General features: G+C 52.9%; 4 protein-coding genes across 4 annotated transcripts; 1 reads left to right on the forward strand and 3 right to left on the reverse strand.

The window, feature by feature from the left end:
* Positions 1-5,388: 5,388 nt before the first annotated feature.
* On the reverse strand, positions 5,389-6,490 carry BDZ83DRAFT_565768 (hinge domain of cleavage stimulation factor subunit 2-domain-containing protein; the record flags this gene model as incomplete). The annotated part of the gene is made up of 5 exons (XM_060503791.1): positions 5,389-5,559; positions 5,692-6,026; positions 6,067-6,204; positions 6,266-6,391; positions 6,442-6,490. The coding sequence occupies 5 exons, from the start codon at positions 6,488-6,490 to the stop codon at positions 5,389-5,391; spliced, it is 819 nt and encodes a 272-aa protein (XP_060370953.1).
* A 461-nt stretch (positions 6,491-6,951) lies between these two features.
* On the forward strand, positions 6,952-9,035 carry BDZ83DRAFT_601055 (endoplasmic reticulum vesicle transporter-domain-containing protein). The gene is made up of 4 exons (XM_060507073.1): positions 6,952-7,470; positions 7,538-7,718; positions 7,777-8,539; positions 8,596-9,035. The coding sequence occupies exons 1-4, from the start codon at positions 7,278-7,280 to the stop codon at positions 8,767-8,769; spliced, it is 1,311 nt and encodes a 436-aa protein (XP_060370954.1). The 5' UTR covers positions 6,952-7,277; the 3' UTR covers positions 8,770-9,035.
* Positions 9,036-11,202: 2,167 nt separating this feature from the next.
* BDZ83DRAFT_565734 (aldehyde dehydrogenase) lies at positions 11,203-13,004 on the reverse strand (the record flags this gene model as incomplete). Its single annotated transcript, XM_060503789.1, has 2 exons — positions 11,203-11,331; positions 11,418-13,004. 2 exons carry the CDS (start codon positions 13,002-13,004, stop codon positions 11,203-11,205), a joined length of 1,716 nt encoding a protein of 571 aa, XP_060370955.1.
* Positions 13,005-13,947: 943 nt separating this feature from the next.
* BDZ83DRAFT_566099 (pH-response regulator protein palC) lies at positions 13,948-15,436 on the reverse strand (the record flags this gene model as incomplete). The annotated part of the gene is made up of 2 exons (XM_060503823.1): positions 13,948-14,208; positions 14,264-15,436. 2 exons carry the CDS (start codon positions 15,434-15,436, stop codon positions 13,948-13,950), a joined length of 1,434 nt encoding a protein of 477 aa, XP_060370956.1.
* Positions 15,437-16,184: the final 748 nt, after the last annotated feature.

Consider the following 16,184-nt stretch of genomic DNA (forward strand, 5'->3'; position numbering starts at 1 on the left):
GACCTCTTGCGACCCTGCGCTTCAACTGGAAACGGGGACGTCTCCAGTTCGTCTCTGTCGCTGTCACCTCGTTCATTCATGCCAATGCGTAGTCGTCCGTAGCAAACCGTAGGTAGCGCGCCACACTCCGTTTTCCTTCTAGACCGTCGACGACCACGTTCACGCCGATTGTGTAGGTGGCTTGGACATTGTGACCCGAGGTTCAGTGGCAATCAGCAGTCCGGGACTACTGTGTATACTGTATGTACGCATAGGTATGGCTCATATTCAATGCTCAATCAGGTACACGCCCGGTTTGGTCGTCAACATACGAGAGAGTCTAGGGCATAGTCAACTTCAGGTCAACGCGGGAGCCGCGCCTAGGTGCATAGCATGAGGGTATGCCTTGTCCGTGCCTCTCGTCTCTGCGCCTGTCTGTACCTTATTTCATGAGTTTTTGTCCTTCGTTGCCATGATGTAAGATGCGGTGGGTGTAGATCGTAGAGCACATCAGGTGGCCTTGCTTTGACATGCATAACGGTAAAGGGCACAACCATCTTCGGTACCCAAGCTGCGCTTCCTTTTCGCACCTTGGTATGAGGCGATGATCTCGTGTCGCTGCTTGCCACACCAAATGGAGGGAGAAAGACCAAAAGAGGGCCTTTCCTTCTTCAACATGGAAGTTACCTACCTTACCTTAGAATCAATCGCAGTCTTTTGTTGGTGTGAGTTGGCAGGTAAGGTACCTATTCGGTTCGTACCTTCCCGAGTCTGTGTTGGCTAGAAGTTGGAATAGGTAGGAAGCAACCGCTTTCAACCTGGAGGTAACGGCCCTGTCACTGGTCATTCCCGCTTCCACTGCCGCTTCCTTCTCGTTCTTCCCGGTTTAGAGTACAGTTCCTGCAGCAATAACAATCGCCCAGAATAGCCCAGCCATCAACCTACCTACTTTACCTAAGCACCAAAGGCATTCCCGGGCGGGAGGGGAGGAACGTTAACAGCTGGGCACGTTGGTAGGAAGCGCAACAGCCTCTTCCCTCAGGCTCCAGGCTTCAGGTGTCGCTCATCACTGCCCATCTTAGCAAGAGCTGTTCTAGCGGCATCCTCGACTCAGCTTTCTTCTGAGCTGTCTTGGACCTGAGTCCCTGACGGAGCTCTTCCCATGCCCGGGCTTTGCTGAGGCACTGAGCACTACTTCGTATGTGAGTTAGAGGGAAAGAATAGTGCATACGAGGTATCCGCACGCTGCCCCGGACTGAAGTGCGTTTCTCGTCATTCCATTCCATTTCCTTATTAGCGGATGGCCAGGAGACCTAACTTTAGCAACATTGTGCGGCACTAACACGGGCGAAGACCCAGGCTAGAAGACGCTGCGCCAGAAATCTGGACCGTTCATCGAGTGATCAACACCTGGCGTAACACCACACAACTCTGTTCTTGTCTTCTCCAACCTATGCTCTCGACTCTCTCCGACTTCTCTTCCCCGCCGTTTCTCGGCCTACCTTACCAAGACGGCCGGGCGCTATTATGCACAAACAGCTATCCGCTTCGTTGCGGTGCAAAACGTTGTTGTGCGACGACTGTCCATGTCCACGATGGAGATTACTGGGCAAGGCCCACCGTTCAGTACCTACCTAAGAATCAAAATACCCTGCCCAACCGTTTACACTAACGGGCGCCAGCTCCAGATTTACGGAGCTGCTACGGAGCATCCTCCATCAACGAGACATGGCGATGTGTCGTCTTGATCGTCGGTCCCGTCCATTCGCGAATCACTCGTCAACGGGAGAACCACAATGGAACGCACCCTTGGGTCTTTGACGGTTCGACCTGGATGCTAGAAGGGCTTGAGCAGCAACTTCCCAGCAAGCAGCCCCATCAACAACAAAGGAACGGACGCCAAAATAAAGCAAATGGCAATTCCCCCCCCCCCCAATAGAAACGGAGCCACATGCCACGGAGCGACGGTCCAGAACAACATAAACAATCAAAGTAGAAACCAATAGGTCGCACATGACGAATCGACGATGGCCTCACGGACGACAGCATCCCCTCTCATATCCGCTCCAAGCCTGTCGGCATCATTTATTTCCCTCCCAATTTTCTCTCGAATCCCACATGGCACATGTCACGCCTGCCGCCTGCCCTCCTTTTTCCTCCACACCGAGCGGGCTCTAATTATTTCGCTTCCCGCTCTCTGCAGCGTGATGCCCCTGGATTGGGAAGTCATCCCCGCGTTTCATTGGCTCGTCCCATGACCCAACAGAGTACGAAGCATCGTCGGAAAACCTTCTTTTGAACTTTTGAATTGCTTTCCCGCCTATTTTAGTACTCGATATTGCTCCCTATCCGTACGGAGTACCTTGCAGTAGCTAAGACATGTGCCATTTGGGGACCGCGCTCATTACGACCTTCTTCCTATGGATACATACAACCTTATTAGTGCGACGTTGCAACATGCAGTGCCGCTGCAATTGCCAATAGCCTCCCTACGGTCTATGGGGCATGGTCCGGGACCCTTCTTTTTGTTTCCCCGGCAAGAATCAAGAAGGAAGACTGCCCAAGACGGTACGGAGTACGGAGTATTACACCTCGAAAATTTCTCTGCCAACATATGACCTGCATGGACTGCCAATTCAAGGACGGGAAATTTACAAAACTCAACCTTCTTTCGGCTGGGGAAATTACACGGCGGCTCACTCCCACGTCGATCCTGGAGGCCGCGTCAACAAACACCTAAAAACACCCGTGACGATGCGCCAATTACCGAGCACACTTCAGTTGACGGCGACCTCTGCAATAGATGCGAAGAATACGCAAAGATGCGCGGTCCCTTCGTTGCCAACCGCGGTCTCTACCTGAGTATCCGGGTTTTCGGTTATATCCATGCTCCTCATTCACAACCCAACGTCACTGGCAACTTTCAACAACCATCAGACTTACGGTACTATACCGTGTATGCATATCAACCTGTCAGTTCGTTTCAGCCTGCGGCCATCATCCCTTCTGTCGGTGTCTCTGCCGTTCGTTCATTCGTTGCAATTGGGGTGCCCTCAGATGAACCCATTTTAACGGTTTATGTGGTCGCGACCAATGATGGGACGTAAAGACTCCCCCAACTTGCAGCTTCCGCCATGTGAGTAAAATAATCATTTCTTTTCTAAAGGGTCGTCATTTTCTCCTCCTCTTGCCACGCAATAGTGTGGTACGAATGCATAAGGAGATCTGGGACTTGGCTCCCACGATGCATTCACAGCGGACTCGAATGTTCTGCCCATTGACATTCTCTGACAAAAAAGTACTCCCCCTTCCCCCATTTTTTTTTCCTCTTCTTCTCCGTCCTCCTCCACAATCCCCTGCACGCAAAGTGCAAAAGATTCAGGAACGACGTTACCCTCCCGATGGACTTTTAGCTTCTGTGAGACAAGTGGCTTGTTTCGCGCCCGACTCAGATGCACGAATGGGGCCACCCACAGAGCACCACATTTATTGGACACCTTTTTTTTTCCCAATACGAAGGTTGACTGCTCGCGTGGCTCGAGCACGCATCGAACACGGCCGCGATGCGGCGGGTGGTGTTGGAGTGGCGAACTAAGTGCTAGCGATGGACGTCGTCAATCGTGAAAGGAGTGGAGGTCTAGAACTTCACTGCAATTCCCTCCGTCCAACGTCGTTCAAACTTCAGCGCATCTCGTCCCATCTTGTTTTTTTTTTTTTTTTTTTTGCTCTTGCCAATTCCCGCCATTCCGGCCAAGGTGACCAAGCCACACCTATGTACCACAGTAGGTACTTCGACAGGATGGGCCCCCCCGTTCTAACTTCCGATCTATCCCACCGAATCGCAGCCCAAATCACATTACACACAAAGCAAGCCTCTTCCTTGGCGGCATGAAGTTGTCTCGTCTGGTCACAACTCACTGTGGCGCGCATAGTGATAACTGCCACAGAAACATGATATCACCCCCCTCCCCTCCCCTCCATCTTGAGTGCAGCCATTTACGTGGCGGCGGCGGCGGCGAATGAGACCTTGTGTAGTTGAAAATATTCGCTGTCAAATGTCTGATGTAAAACTTCCCCGTTGGTCCCCGTCATATACCTCGGCCAGTATGCGATGCATGAGGCACTTTGAGTAAAGTCAAAACTCAGTTTGCCATCTCGCCAACCTTTGCCAGCATTCTATAGCAGTATTCCCGTACAGTTATGCATCATGTCCTATCAGTGGAAACCTGTTTCTGTAGGCATCTTGAAACCCAGCTTCTCCAGTCGTCTCACAAGGCATCTTTCTTCTTTGCCATTTAGAGTTGCTTGTCAGTATCAGATACATCACTCCCCCCCCCAAAAAAAAACTTCGTCCCGGTGTCTTTTTTTTTTAAAAAAAAAATCGTGGTATGTCTCTTTACGAAGGGTATTAAAGCCAGACGCCGTTTAAGACGGATGGAGGACTGTGAACTGAGACCGTTTACAAAGTTATCTTGTCTGTTTTACAGCTGAAGGTCGTGGCAAAGATGTGCTATAATTGTCCTACCTTCCCAGAGTACCTTGCCCTTAACGTCGCATTTTCCATGAGCCGCAGCAAAAAGTCGGCACCCATTGTTAGTTGGCCAGGTCGGTCACGTCGTCAACTTTGCCTCCCGCCACAACATCAAGCTTGCGTCAACGGCACAGCGGAAAGGAAACAAGCTTTTTTTTTTCAGCTGAACAAGATGCTCAGCTCGTTTTCGGTTGTAAAGTGTGGTATATTTAGACTTGGCCGTTTTTTGTTCCTCGTGATCTGCCTCGTCCGCACTCTAGAAGAAAAAAAAACTTGGTTGCTAGAAAACACAAAAAAAGACCTATCGGCCCCGCCATTGCTGCAAATCGGCCCCTCATTTCCTGGGCCCTCCGGGAAGAGAGGCGCAGCTGCAAAAAATACGCCATCCATCGTTCAACGCCACCTTCCGACCTCCCCACACGCCCGTAGTTTTTTAGGTCGACCGAGGCTCAGATGCCAGATAATAGGTAATAAGTCGCTTGGTGATGATTTTGGTGAGTAAAGTAGAGTGAGTGGTTGTTGGAGGGGCAATTGTATGGCATAGGCCCCATTGACAAGAGGCCCCGTTGAGCCCCTCACCTGACCCCTCTAAGGGTAGCTTTCTCCTCTAAGAATAGCTTCGTATGAGCCTCTTTGCTCACGAAGCAGCAACATTCGCAAGGTTCCGTTCCGTTACTATGAGCCACGTCGGATGGTTGGAATGAGTATGGAACCTGAAGACGTGGGGGAGGAAACCCCACATCTTCTCGATCTCAAGTCTTTATCATCGGCCAGAGTGACGTGTCTGCCCAAAGATAGTACTTGAGTTGCTCCAGGCGACGTCAAGCTCGTAAACTGAACACCACAGCTTGCACATATATGAGACAGGTATAGCATGCTCATCGCCTTTGTCCACCAAAGCTTGCGCGAAGCGCCAGGATCTGTTGTCTCTCTGCCTCGGGGAGCATGTTGATCGTCTCCATCGGCAGTTCCATAACCTGCCGCATGAGCGCGTCGGGATCCTGACCGAGGGGTGCGGCAACCGGCGGAGGTGCGCCGTAGGGAGCTTGCTGCGGAGGAGGCGCGTACGGCGTGCCGGCGACGGGCGGGGTGTTGTTAGCTCCCATGACGGGAACCGGCGGGAAGCCGGGGGTGGGCTGGGGCGGGTAGCCGATCGGCGCCGCCTGGGCTGGGGGCGCAACGGGAGCGCCGCCGGGTTCGATGACGGAGTGGATCGCCTCAGGAGATACCAGACCCATGAGCAGCAGGGCCTGGAAGACGGCGTATGCCAGTTGTGGTGCCTGTTGGAGAAGTTCCGTGGCTCTGGCGGGGTCGGTAGAGGCCAGTGCCTTCATCTGTGTGAGGATATCGAGAAGTTGAGACGGGGGGAGGGTGTTGAGAGTCCGTGAGATGGCGTCGGTTGCTGTGACATTTGGGGGGAGCTCCTTGCCGGCTGGGAGAGGAGGCAGCGTACTCGACTGCATCGGCGGCGCGACAGGGTTGTATCCGTTCGAAGCGTGGGAGGGGTTGCCGCCATCTCGGCCCTGTTTCCATTGTCAGATTCCAACTTCAAATACCGGGCTGTATCTCTATACGCACGTGTCCGTGGCTATCATTGTTGTCGTCACTGCCGCCTTCATTGGAAAAGTCGACCCTGAGTTTCCTTCCCATGATCTCATAGTCGTTCAGGTTGCGGACAGCCGATGCCGCGGAGTCTGCGCCGCAAGGTCAGTCAAGTCTGTATGTGAACTACAGTAGGGTTCTCCTGAGAAATACCATTGTCTGGATATTCTGCGAAGCCGAAACCCTTGGGTCGTCCGGTTTCGCGGTCGTAGACTAGGCGGAAGTTGAGGACCTTGCCGGCGCTGCTGAAGATGTCGCTGATCTGCTCCTCGGAAAGGCCTAGAACAATTGATTAGATACATAGATTATTGTGGGAGGTTCTTGCCTACCATAGGGAATGTTGCCCACGAAGACAACTCTGGAAGGTGGCTTCGACATCGCGGTATTCAGGTTCGATGGTTGGAATGCAAGACTCGCTCAGTACACGCTCGACAAGGCGGTCAAAGGAACGCTGGGTATCGCGTTCGTAGGAAAAGGCGCAATCTCGTCTTGTTTCGATATCAATTCCTCGATTCAAGATGTCGTGGGTATCAATTTGATTTGGTCGAAAGGTGGCGCAACTGTGATGATTTCTTGGAGGTTGCCTCTTGGATCAGAAAGCACTGCATTTCCCAGCCTTGACTGCCAGGCTGGGATTTTACAGTGGGGACGGGAACCGCGCAGCTTAAGCACGAGCCATCTGATTCTAAATTGCTTCTAGTGGTCTAACGGCATCTTCCATTGGCCAACGGCCGACAATTACCCAGTGACCCGGACCCACCCGCCCCGTGCGAGACCCCTGACGAGATGCACCTTTAGCGCAATTGAGAGCTGGACCGTGGACGGGCTGCGTGGCCAGAAAACGAGTGAAGGTGGCCTCTACTTTACTTTGGATTTGCGCAACTCCCAAGGCTTTGTGAGATCCAACCCTCCTACCTTGCTCCCAACTCGACTTTATCGCGTCGACCCTTCTCTTCTCATGGTTCAGGCGGGGTCTCTCACTTCCTGATATCACCTTTTACCTCTCCGCCACTCCTTTTAGCGTTTTTCTGCTTGGCGCATTGTTGCGAAAGTACGACTTTAGGCCTACTCCCGTTGATTCTTCCCACAACGTTTACGAGGCTACCGCAAACCCGCGATAGAGATCGGCAGCTCTTGATAACACACACCTCCTCCCGAACTCACTATGCCGGCAAAATCGAGATTCACAAGGCTCGACGCCTTTACAAAGACAGTCGACGAAGCACGCATCCGCACAACGTCTGGTGGAATTGTCACTATCGTGTCGCTGATTGTGGTCTTCTGGCTGGCCTGGGGAGAATGGGTTGACTACCGGAGGATAGAGATCCACCCCGAGTTGATCGTGGACAAGGGAAGAGGTATGAAGCCCTGGTTATCTCTCTGAGTCTGTGTGAGCAGTAGGAGCTAATTTGTATCCGGTCATAGGCGAGCGCATGGAGATCCATCTCAACATGACTTTCCCCAAGATGCCCTGCGAGCTCCTTACCCTGGACGTCATGGATGTCTCTGGCGAGCAACAGCACGGCGTTCAGCACGGTATTAACAAGGTTCGCCTTCGTCCCCAAAAGGAGGGCGGTGGTGTCATTGACATCAAGGCCCTGGATCTGTAAGTTGCTACAAACGTCGCCTTCTGCTGGGGAGCTGCTTCTAACACCTTCCGCCAGTCACTCTCGCGACGAGGCCGCTGAGCACCTGGATCCCAACTACTGCGGACCCTGTTATGGTGCTCCGTCACCAGCGAACGCGCAAAAGGCCGGATGCTGCAACACCTGCGAGGAAGTCAGAGAGGCGTACGCGCAGGCTTCGTGGGCTTTCGGTAAGGGCGAGAACGTCGAGCAGTGCACCCGCGAGCACTACGCCGAGCGATTGGAGGAGCAACGCCAGGAGGGCTGCCGTATCGAGGGTAACCTGCGGGTCAACAAGGTTGTCGGAAACTTCCACCTTGCCCCTGGCCGCAGCTTCAGCAACGGAAACATGCACGTCCACGACCTCAAGAACTACTGGGACACCCCCTCCGATGCCCAGCACGACTTCACCCACACCGTTCACTCTCTACGCTTCGGCCCCCAGCTGCCTGACACCGTCACCAAGAAGATGGGCAAGCGCGCCGCTGCGTGGACGAACCACCACGGTAACCCTCTCGACAACACCCACCAGGAGACCAACGACCCCAACTACAACTTCATGTATTTTGTCAAGATCGTACCTACCTCCTACCTCGCTCTCAACTGGCAAAAGGGCTCCAGCCCTGAGGAGGAGAATTCTGGCCTTGGTCTTCTTGGGCAGGGAAGCGACGGCAGCGTCGAGACTCACCAGTACTCCGTCACGAGCCACAAGCGCAGCTTGGCTGGCGGCGATGACTCTGCCGAGGGACACCAGGAACGCCTCCACTCTCGTGGCGGTATCCCGGGAGTCTTCTTTTCCTACGTAAGTTCGTCCATATCCATGTCCTCAACTCCCATCACTCACACGATTGTGTCCAGGATATTTCTCCCATGAAGGTCATCAACCGCGAAGAGCGCGCCAAGACCTTTACTGGTTTCTTGACCGGCCTTTGCGCCATCATTGGCGGCACTCTCACCGTCGCCGCCGCCGTTGACCGCGGTGTCTTTGAGGGTGGACTGCGTCTCAAGAAGATGCGCTCCAAGGATATGTAGATTAAAGAGATGGAAGACCTGGGGTTGTAAGTAGTCAATATGTGGTAGAATTATCTCGTACGCTGTGCATCAAAAGTGGAGTTTGGGTGGCTTGGTAAAGAGGGCTTCATCATTTCAATCAATACATAAATATCAAATGTGCCATTGGAGTTCTTGCGTCCACCAATCTCCCTTTAGTCGCCATGCCTATCTGTACATATATCTTGTACCGATCACTGTAGCCTTTTTGGTATACGGATATGTCTGCAACCCTGAGCCATTTCGAGTAACGATGTTAGCTTGCATTAAAATTTATTTCTTCAAAACGACGTGTGTACGTGACTTTGGACCGTTATAGGAATTTGCACGGCAATGAGCATACTTCATGAAGACTTAGGATTCATCGTTTGACCATCAAACATGGCCTTAAATGACGTAACGAGTATTCTGATGTGGTAATGTAGTTTCCCTGGGATTCGATTATCCTGGAGATGGGTACGCACACCCATCCTGCTTTCTCTGGGCCCAGACCATGGGCTATTAGAAATGCCGTCAATCTGTTTCTATTTCTGAATCAATAGAGGTCGCAGGTCGTTATGACCTGTACCATGCTCAATCATGTGCGCCAGGGGCAAAGACGAGAAGGCACTTCACGAGACACGCTGAGACAGATATATCACAGCTTGCAAGCACAATGTAGTACCAAAAGTGGTTAAGGAGCATCAAATAATATCAGGAAGATGTACAAAAGAAGGCGCCTGTGGGATTTGAACCCACAAGCTATATGTATGTAGCCCGCTAAATCTGCTCTCAGGATTGGGTTATCAATATCTTTGTATTCTGGGCAACTTTCCCTTTCTTGCTGTTGTTGAGATTTTCCGAGGTGAATTATGCCTAGCCCATCTCACGCCTGTATATTCCGGTGTATTGGCAAGAGGGCAAAAAATAAAAAATAAAGGCCAGAAGAGTCAAAAAAGTTCACACACCCGCCACCCCCCCCCCCCGATGGCGAACGGGGGCTACATCTCTGGTGCTCATGCTGGGACTCGAACCTGGAATCTAGTATAGGCTAAGCCAGTTGACTAGGCTCGCCCGTAACCATCCCGCCAAACGGCAGTTTGACCTGACCTCACAGGCCTGTGAGGCGCCTGCTGCTGTCGGTGACGGGATTGGACCTTACGGGACCTATATGAGCCTCCCGGTGTAGTAATTCGTTTCCTTGTGTTCATGGTTCCCGTGGAGTCCACGGGAAGTTGACGGTAGGAGGCAGGAGGAATCCACGTGATATACCGAATGTGAATATATTTATGTTTACTACAGGTCTACTACCGTCCTTTCCATATGATTCAACGCGAGCGAGAATACCTTTTGAACATGGCGGTTTATCCACTACGCGGTGTTCTCATCTAGATATGGAAACGGGAAGCAAATTCTGTTGTATGGAATGCGGACTAGCTAAAGGGCCTGTCATCCATGATGTTCATGAACCCTCGTAATCTTAACTCTCAGCCATGCTACGATATGTTTCCAGAGTTCAGTGTACTTTCTATCATACCTTGTAGGCATAAAACAACAGTTTTCTTTCTTACAAGCACTAAGTGTAAACTTATACGACTCTTATCATCACCAAAATCACCGTTTTTTTGAAGCTTTTGATTGTCCGTGTTTGAATCTGATCGTTTACTCTGCATTGATAAGTAATATTTAATGCAGTAGAAGTAGTAAGGGTAGTTGCTACTGAAAAGGGAGCGGACGAGGCTGTCTTCTCATAGCGTGGATGAATCGGAAGGTTGGGTTATGACATACCGTCTTTCAGGCATCTCTTCACCCAGATACTGCGTCCATGGCTAGTACATCGACAATCATCTTAGGATCACACTTCCTTTTCGAATCATCATCTTGATTTAGACATGGTGAGCCCATGACGCACTTTTGGAGTGGGATTCCATATTCCGTGATATACGCAAGTTGGTGACAAAAGTACCTTAGTATGCGGGCTTGCAAACAAGTTACTGCTGTCGAGTAGGTTCGTAATACAGGCCTCACTATACCATGTACGGCTCATACAGTTCAGATTCCGCTATTCCCCAAGTCCTTCATAGTTTCTCTATCGCCTTAAGTTCGTTCGGCTTCATTGTAACACGAAAGTCATCACACACTATTTCGCGATTGAGCACACCGAAAGACACATCGGATGGCTACTTTGGGATACATAAAGGACACGAGTGCGCCAAGATAGTTGCAGCGTCATAAATCATTCTTTTAATACCCGAGCCGCGTACTTGTTTATACCACACAAGAAGCTTCGACGAACATGCCCTCATTAACAAAACCACACGTGTCCAACACCTCAACTCCACGACTTGATCCAGTAGCTCTAATCTGTGTGTCAAGACAAGGAAACAGAGAAGGCGATCGCAATATCCTACACTGGTTCCAAAAAATAACAAGAGGCTACGAAGGAGACATCGCGGCACCCTTTGTAACGAGAAACTCATCCAAGGCCGTAGCTTGTGCTGGTGTGTATCCGTTCCCGTTATTTGAAGCAGGTACGGGCGTTTCCGTCACCAAGCAGACGGTGTTCTGTGAAGTACAATTAGTCGCTTGCATTCTTTGATGGTGATGGATAAAATCTCGCCGGGAAAGCAACACAGCATGCGCCAACTCACCATTCCTAGAACAGCGGCATCCAGCCGATCAAACATCCTCCACAAACGATCGTTACTCTTCGTAAATACGTAACCAGCCAAGCCGACAGGGGTGTCGTTCGCCCTCATCACAACCTCGTCTTCCGTGTCGAACACGTACAGGCCCAGCACGGGGGCGAACACTTCCTCGCGACACATGAGCATCGAGTCCGTCATACCACCCAGCACAGTCGGCGCCATGAAATACCCGTCACCAGGCTCTCTCCTTCCCGTGCCGAGAAGCTTGACGGCCCCCTTTTCCGTCGCGTCCTTGCACAGCGCCTCCGCCTTGTACAGCCCGCGAATCGTCGTCAACGGGCCCAGCGTCGTATCCTTGGCCATCCCGTGCCCGACCTTGAGCTTCGACGCCTCCGCCACCAGTAGCGTGGAAAACACATCATATACCCGCCGCTGCACGTAACACCGGTTGGGCGCGACGCACGCCTGCCCCGCGTGCCGCCACTTCAGCGCCGCCAGGTCCTTAGCCACCTGCCCGAGGTCCGCGTCGTCGAACACGACGGCCGGGCAGTTGCCGCCCAGGTCGAGCGATAGACGCTTCAGATTGCGCGTGCACGAGGCGGCGACCCGCTTCCCGACGCGCGTGCTGCCCGTAAAGCTCACTGCTTTGACGAGCGGGTGCATGCACAGCGCCTCGGACACCACCGGCGTGTTCCCCAGGCTCGTCGTCAGGACGTTGAGAGCGCCTGCGGGGAATCCCGCGCGGTCGGCGAGGCAAGCGAGAGCGAGGGCCGTGAGCGGGGTTTCGGAGGATGGCTTGACGATGACGGTGCAGCCGGCCGCTAAAGCTGCCGCGGCTTTGCGGAGGGTGAGGGCGAGGGGGAAGCTCCATGGCACCAGGGCGAGAACGACGCCGATGGGCTGCTTGAGGAGGGCGCCGTGTTTTCGTGGAAACACGCCGGTCGCGGGTATCGAAGCGGGGACGGCACCGTCATCGTCGGATGTGGGGGAGGAGACGCGGGATGCGGCCGGCGATGGTAATTGTGGAGTTGTTGTCGGTGGTGGAGGCGGCGGTGGCGGCGGCTCTAATCGGTCTGCTTCGCCGGCGAACCAGCGGACGAGACCGGCGCCGTAGTCTACCTCGGCGAGGGCCTCAGTCAATGGCTTCCCTGTTTCGTGGACGAGAATTGTAGCCAGGTCGAGTCGGCTAGCGAGGATAAGGTGATGCCAGGAGGTTAGGAGGCGAGCGCGCTCGTGGGCGGGGGTATGCTTCGAGAAGCCCTGGAAGGCGACGTAGGCGGATTTGACGGCGGGATTGACGTCGTCCCTGGCACTATCCGGACATGTCGCCCACACACGACCGGTGCCCGGGTCGAGGACCGCGAAACGCTTGTTACTGAGGGAGGAGACCCATTCGCCGTGGATGTGGCAGTCGCGGCGGAGCAGGTCCACGTCTGTCAGTCTGAACGGGAGCGGGAATGATGGCGAGATGGGAGTGAGGCTGTGGATGACGAGGCTATTCTTGTGGCTCTTGGCCGTTGATGTGCCGGAGGACGAGGTGCTGGCTGTCGTGATGGAGCTCGCGACGGGGGATGTTACCGCGCTGATCATTGTTGGCGAGAATGAGACCCTTCGTCGATGGGAGGAGTAGTCTTCCCGACCGGGCTGGGCAAGGGAATGCCTCCGCATCGGACGCCCTATGAGGTGAGGAATGAGTGGATTTGGCAACACATACACATACACAACCGATATGGTGTCGAGAAACCGGTTTGACTTGGGACCCAAGGAAAGGGGACACAAACACCTACCGGACTGCTGGTAATATTAGCAAAGCTGACGAGGCGCCCGTCCAGGTCCTGGGTGATTCGGGAGACGGCGGAGAATTTCTCCCCTCTCCTCACGGCGTGGCATCGGTGCCCGACTGTTGCATAGTGGTAGACTTCGGGGGAAGGGATCCGAGGTCGAATGAGATCTGCGAGGCCGGGAACACACATGTTTTAAGCTCTGCCCCTAGGCGTCATCTGAAGCTTGATGTCGGTGTTGTTGCAAAGTCTCCCATAATAACCTACCCCTGGCTTCGAGTAAGCGGCCCAAGCTCCGTGCTTGCGGATTACCTTCCCCCCCCTCCCCCTTCTGCTTTTCTTGTCCGAGACCGAGACGAGCGGGCCGCTCCGGATTTATAGCTTTCAATCCATCTATGGCAAGTGACAAGTTACAAGACGTATTTGGTTATGTTTGCTCGGACTTCATGATGAAGAGAAGGACGGAGTTCATCTGAGCTCGGGTAGAGGCGCGGTTGACAAGTAATGCGGTTCTGAAGAACTTGAGGGGAAAACCGTTCGGGAAAAACTGGCAAGATTCGGATGATAGGAGAAGAGCTGTGCGCTCACGAACTGAGTACTAGCGGGAGTTAACAATCCGGGGTTGACGGAAATGAGCCACATGAGCCAGAGAAGCGTAGTATTTAGTGGAAACTTTGAAGAGTGTGTCTCCCACCGGCAGTGCTCTTTTCTAACACTTTCTCAAACAAGAGAACAGATGTTTGCTACGACGTCTAGTAATAGGACGTGCTTGCGCTCCTGTAATCCGGTCTCGATTCAGGATATCCTCCAGGTGGCCCAGATACACCTTTGCCTTCGTCATCGGAGCTCAGGGCGTCTCCGTAATCGTCACTCCTCTCAGGCGGCGCGCGCATGGCTTCCAAGATGCTGCGATCCAACACTGGCGGCTGATACGGCTTGAGGGTGTGTATCTCACGGCCAGATGGCATCTGAGCCAGCAAGGGCCCAATCGAAGGCACGATTTGGACGTTCATCTATGCATGAATTGTGAGCCTCACAGTTATTGACCTTGGACGTAACGTAGCTTACTGTGTCATTGAGCTTGTGCCACTTCCCTTCAAGCAGCTCGATCACTCTCGTCTCCTCACCCTTCCCGCCGTCCGCACCCCACGTTGTCTCCCTTTCGACCTTGCGATCCTCGCGTTTCTCGCTCCACTCCTTCTTGAACCGGCTGAAGCCACTACCTTTGGCTGAATGTTTAGACTCAACGCCCAATTCTTGGAGTCCGGCCTGTAGCCACGCGATGGCCGTGCCAACTTGGCCACTAATTTCTGAGTCTATGCCGAAGAAACGGCAAGCCTTTGCGCGGCACGTTCTTCGCAGATCCTCGAGATAACGAAGCAGTCCCTCGTTGATCTTACTGGAACCCCGCCCCGCAGCTTGGCAAAGAGAGGAGGCTTGGGCGGCGTGCTCCGCAGCAGCAAGACAGAGTCGTGCAAATAAATGGGCACGAACTTTTGGAATCTCAGGGGCTTTGAACATCCACTCGCGGTCGTTCTTATTGCGGTCTTGTGCGACAATGGCTGGGTAGGGATCGTCCTTGAGAACCGCCAGTAGTGTCGCCTCAGCGAGAGCCAGGGACGACATAGCTCGAAGAGTCGAGGGTGATACATCGCTGCAGGGTGGCGGGATCTGAGTTCTTTCTGCCCGGGAAGCTATGTGATCGTATATTGATGCGGCATCGAGGAGGTACTTCGTCGCTGTTTGGATGGAAGCTGTACGCTGCTGATTATCCAACGTGGCCTGTGTTGTGACGTACAGCGGGTGAAGGGCTGCCCGAGCAACCAAGGTGTATGAGTTTGCTAGAGATGAGAGAGTGAAGGCAATTTCGTGGTCTATGGACTGCACTTTCACCCTCGCTCGCTCTCTGCCGGGCACTGCATTCTCCGAAAGCGTTGGTCGCCATTCGATGGACGGAGGTGCCTTTGTGTTGAGATTGATCCAGTCGCCTGACTGAGATGTCGGGTTTAGTCCAGCATCAATGGCGAGAATATAGGGAATGTAGCCATTGAGAGCTCCAATGACTGTCGAAACGTGGGATGATTGCGATGATGGGGGTAGTCTCTTATGTTTCTTGAGGGCATCTCTCACAACCCCGCGATATGTGCTGGAACTGAGGGGCAATGAGGGGTGAGTGTCGCTGCTAAAACTGGATGAGAATGAGAAGGCCGAAGTTGTCGGAAGAACAAAAGGGAAAGGCATATTCAGAAAGAGCTGGTTACCAGCCGAAGACAAGATGGTGTAGGATGGGAAATGTGTATGAGAGTTAAGGATCGTCCACTCACTAACATGGAAAGCTGCCAAAGAGACAAGTACCTCGCTGTGACGTTAGATGTCCCGGATTACCTAAAGTAGCCGATTGAGGCTAACGCATCTTAATTTGTCGACCCCAGACTCGGTCACGTGTTTGAGACCAGCATTCCCCGGTTGCGATGCAGAGGACCGAAAGCTGAGCTGCTACAGGCCATTGCCGAAGCTTGAATTCGAAATGGCATTTTTCGAAGCCATGTAACTTTACATTCGACGTGGGAAGCCATTGGCTCCCGAGGTTGGGATTCAAGCCCTCAGTCATACAGGGCCAGGGATGTATCTCATCAGATCACACAAGTAAAGTAGGCAAAGGGCGACTATCTGGATGTCATACCTAACAATCCAGAATATGCTTGGAACATTTTCCACTGTTGCAATCTTCCGAAAGAGATGACATGGCAAGCAAGGAAAATCACATCATCGCCTTGTTCATAAAAAAAGCTCCAAGTTGACCCTGCTCCTTTGATTGAAGAATTCATGGAATGTTTGGGACAAGGAAACGGCTAGCGGCAGAAACGTACCTGGCGATCCGAATCTGCCTTTAGCGGCCGGGATGTGGGGACCTTAGGTACAGGTTGATTGATGCACCAGCTGTCGGGTTCGTTAACGCGACGTGGACCCTTGAATTTCAGCATCACCT

Source organism: Colletotrichum acutatum (assembly GCF_030867785.1).
Source record: "Colletotrichum acutatum strain CBS 112980 chromosome Unknown BDZ83scaffold_5, whole genome shotgun sequence".
Lineage (NCBI taxonomy): Eukaryota > Fungi > Ascomycota > Sordariomycetes > Glomerellales > Glomerellaceae > Colletotrichum > Colletotrichum acutatum.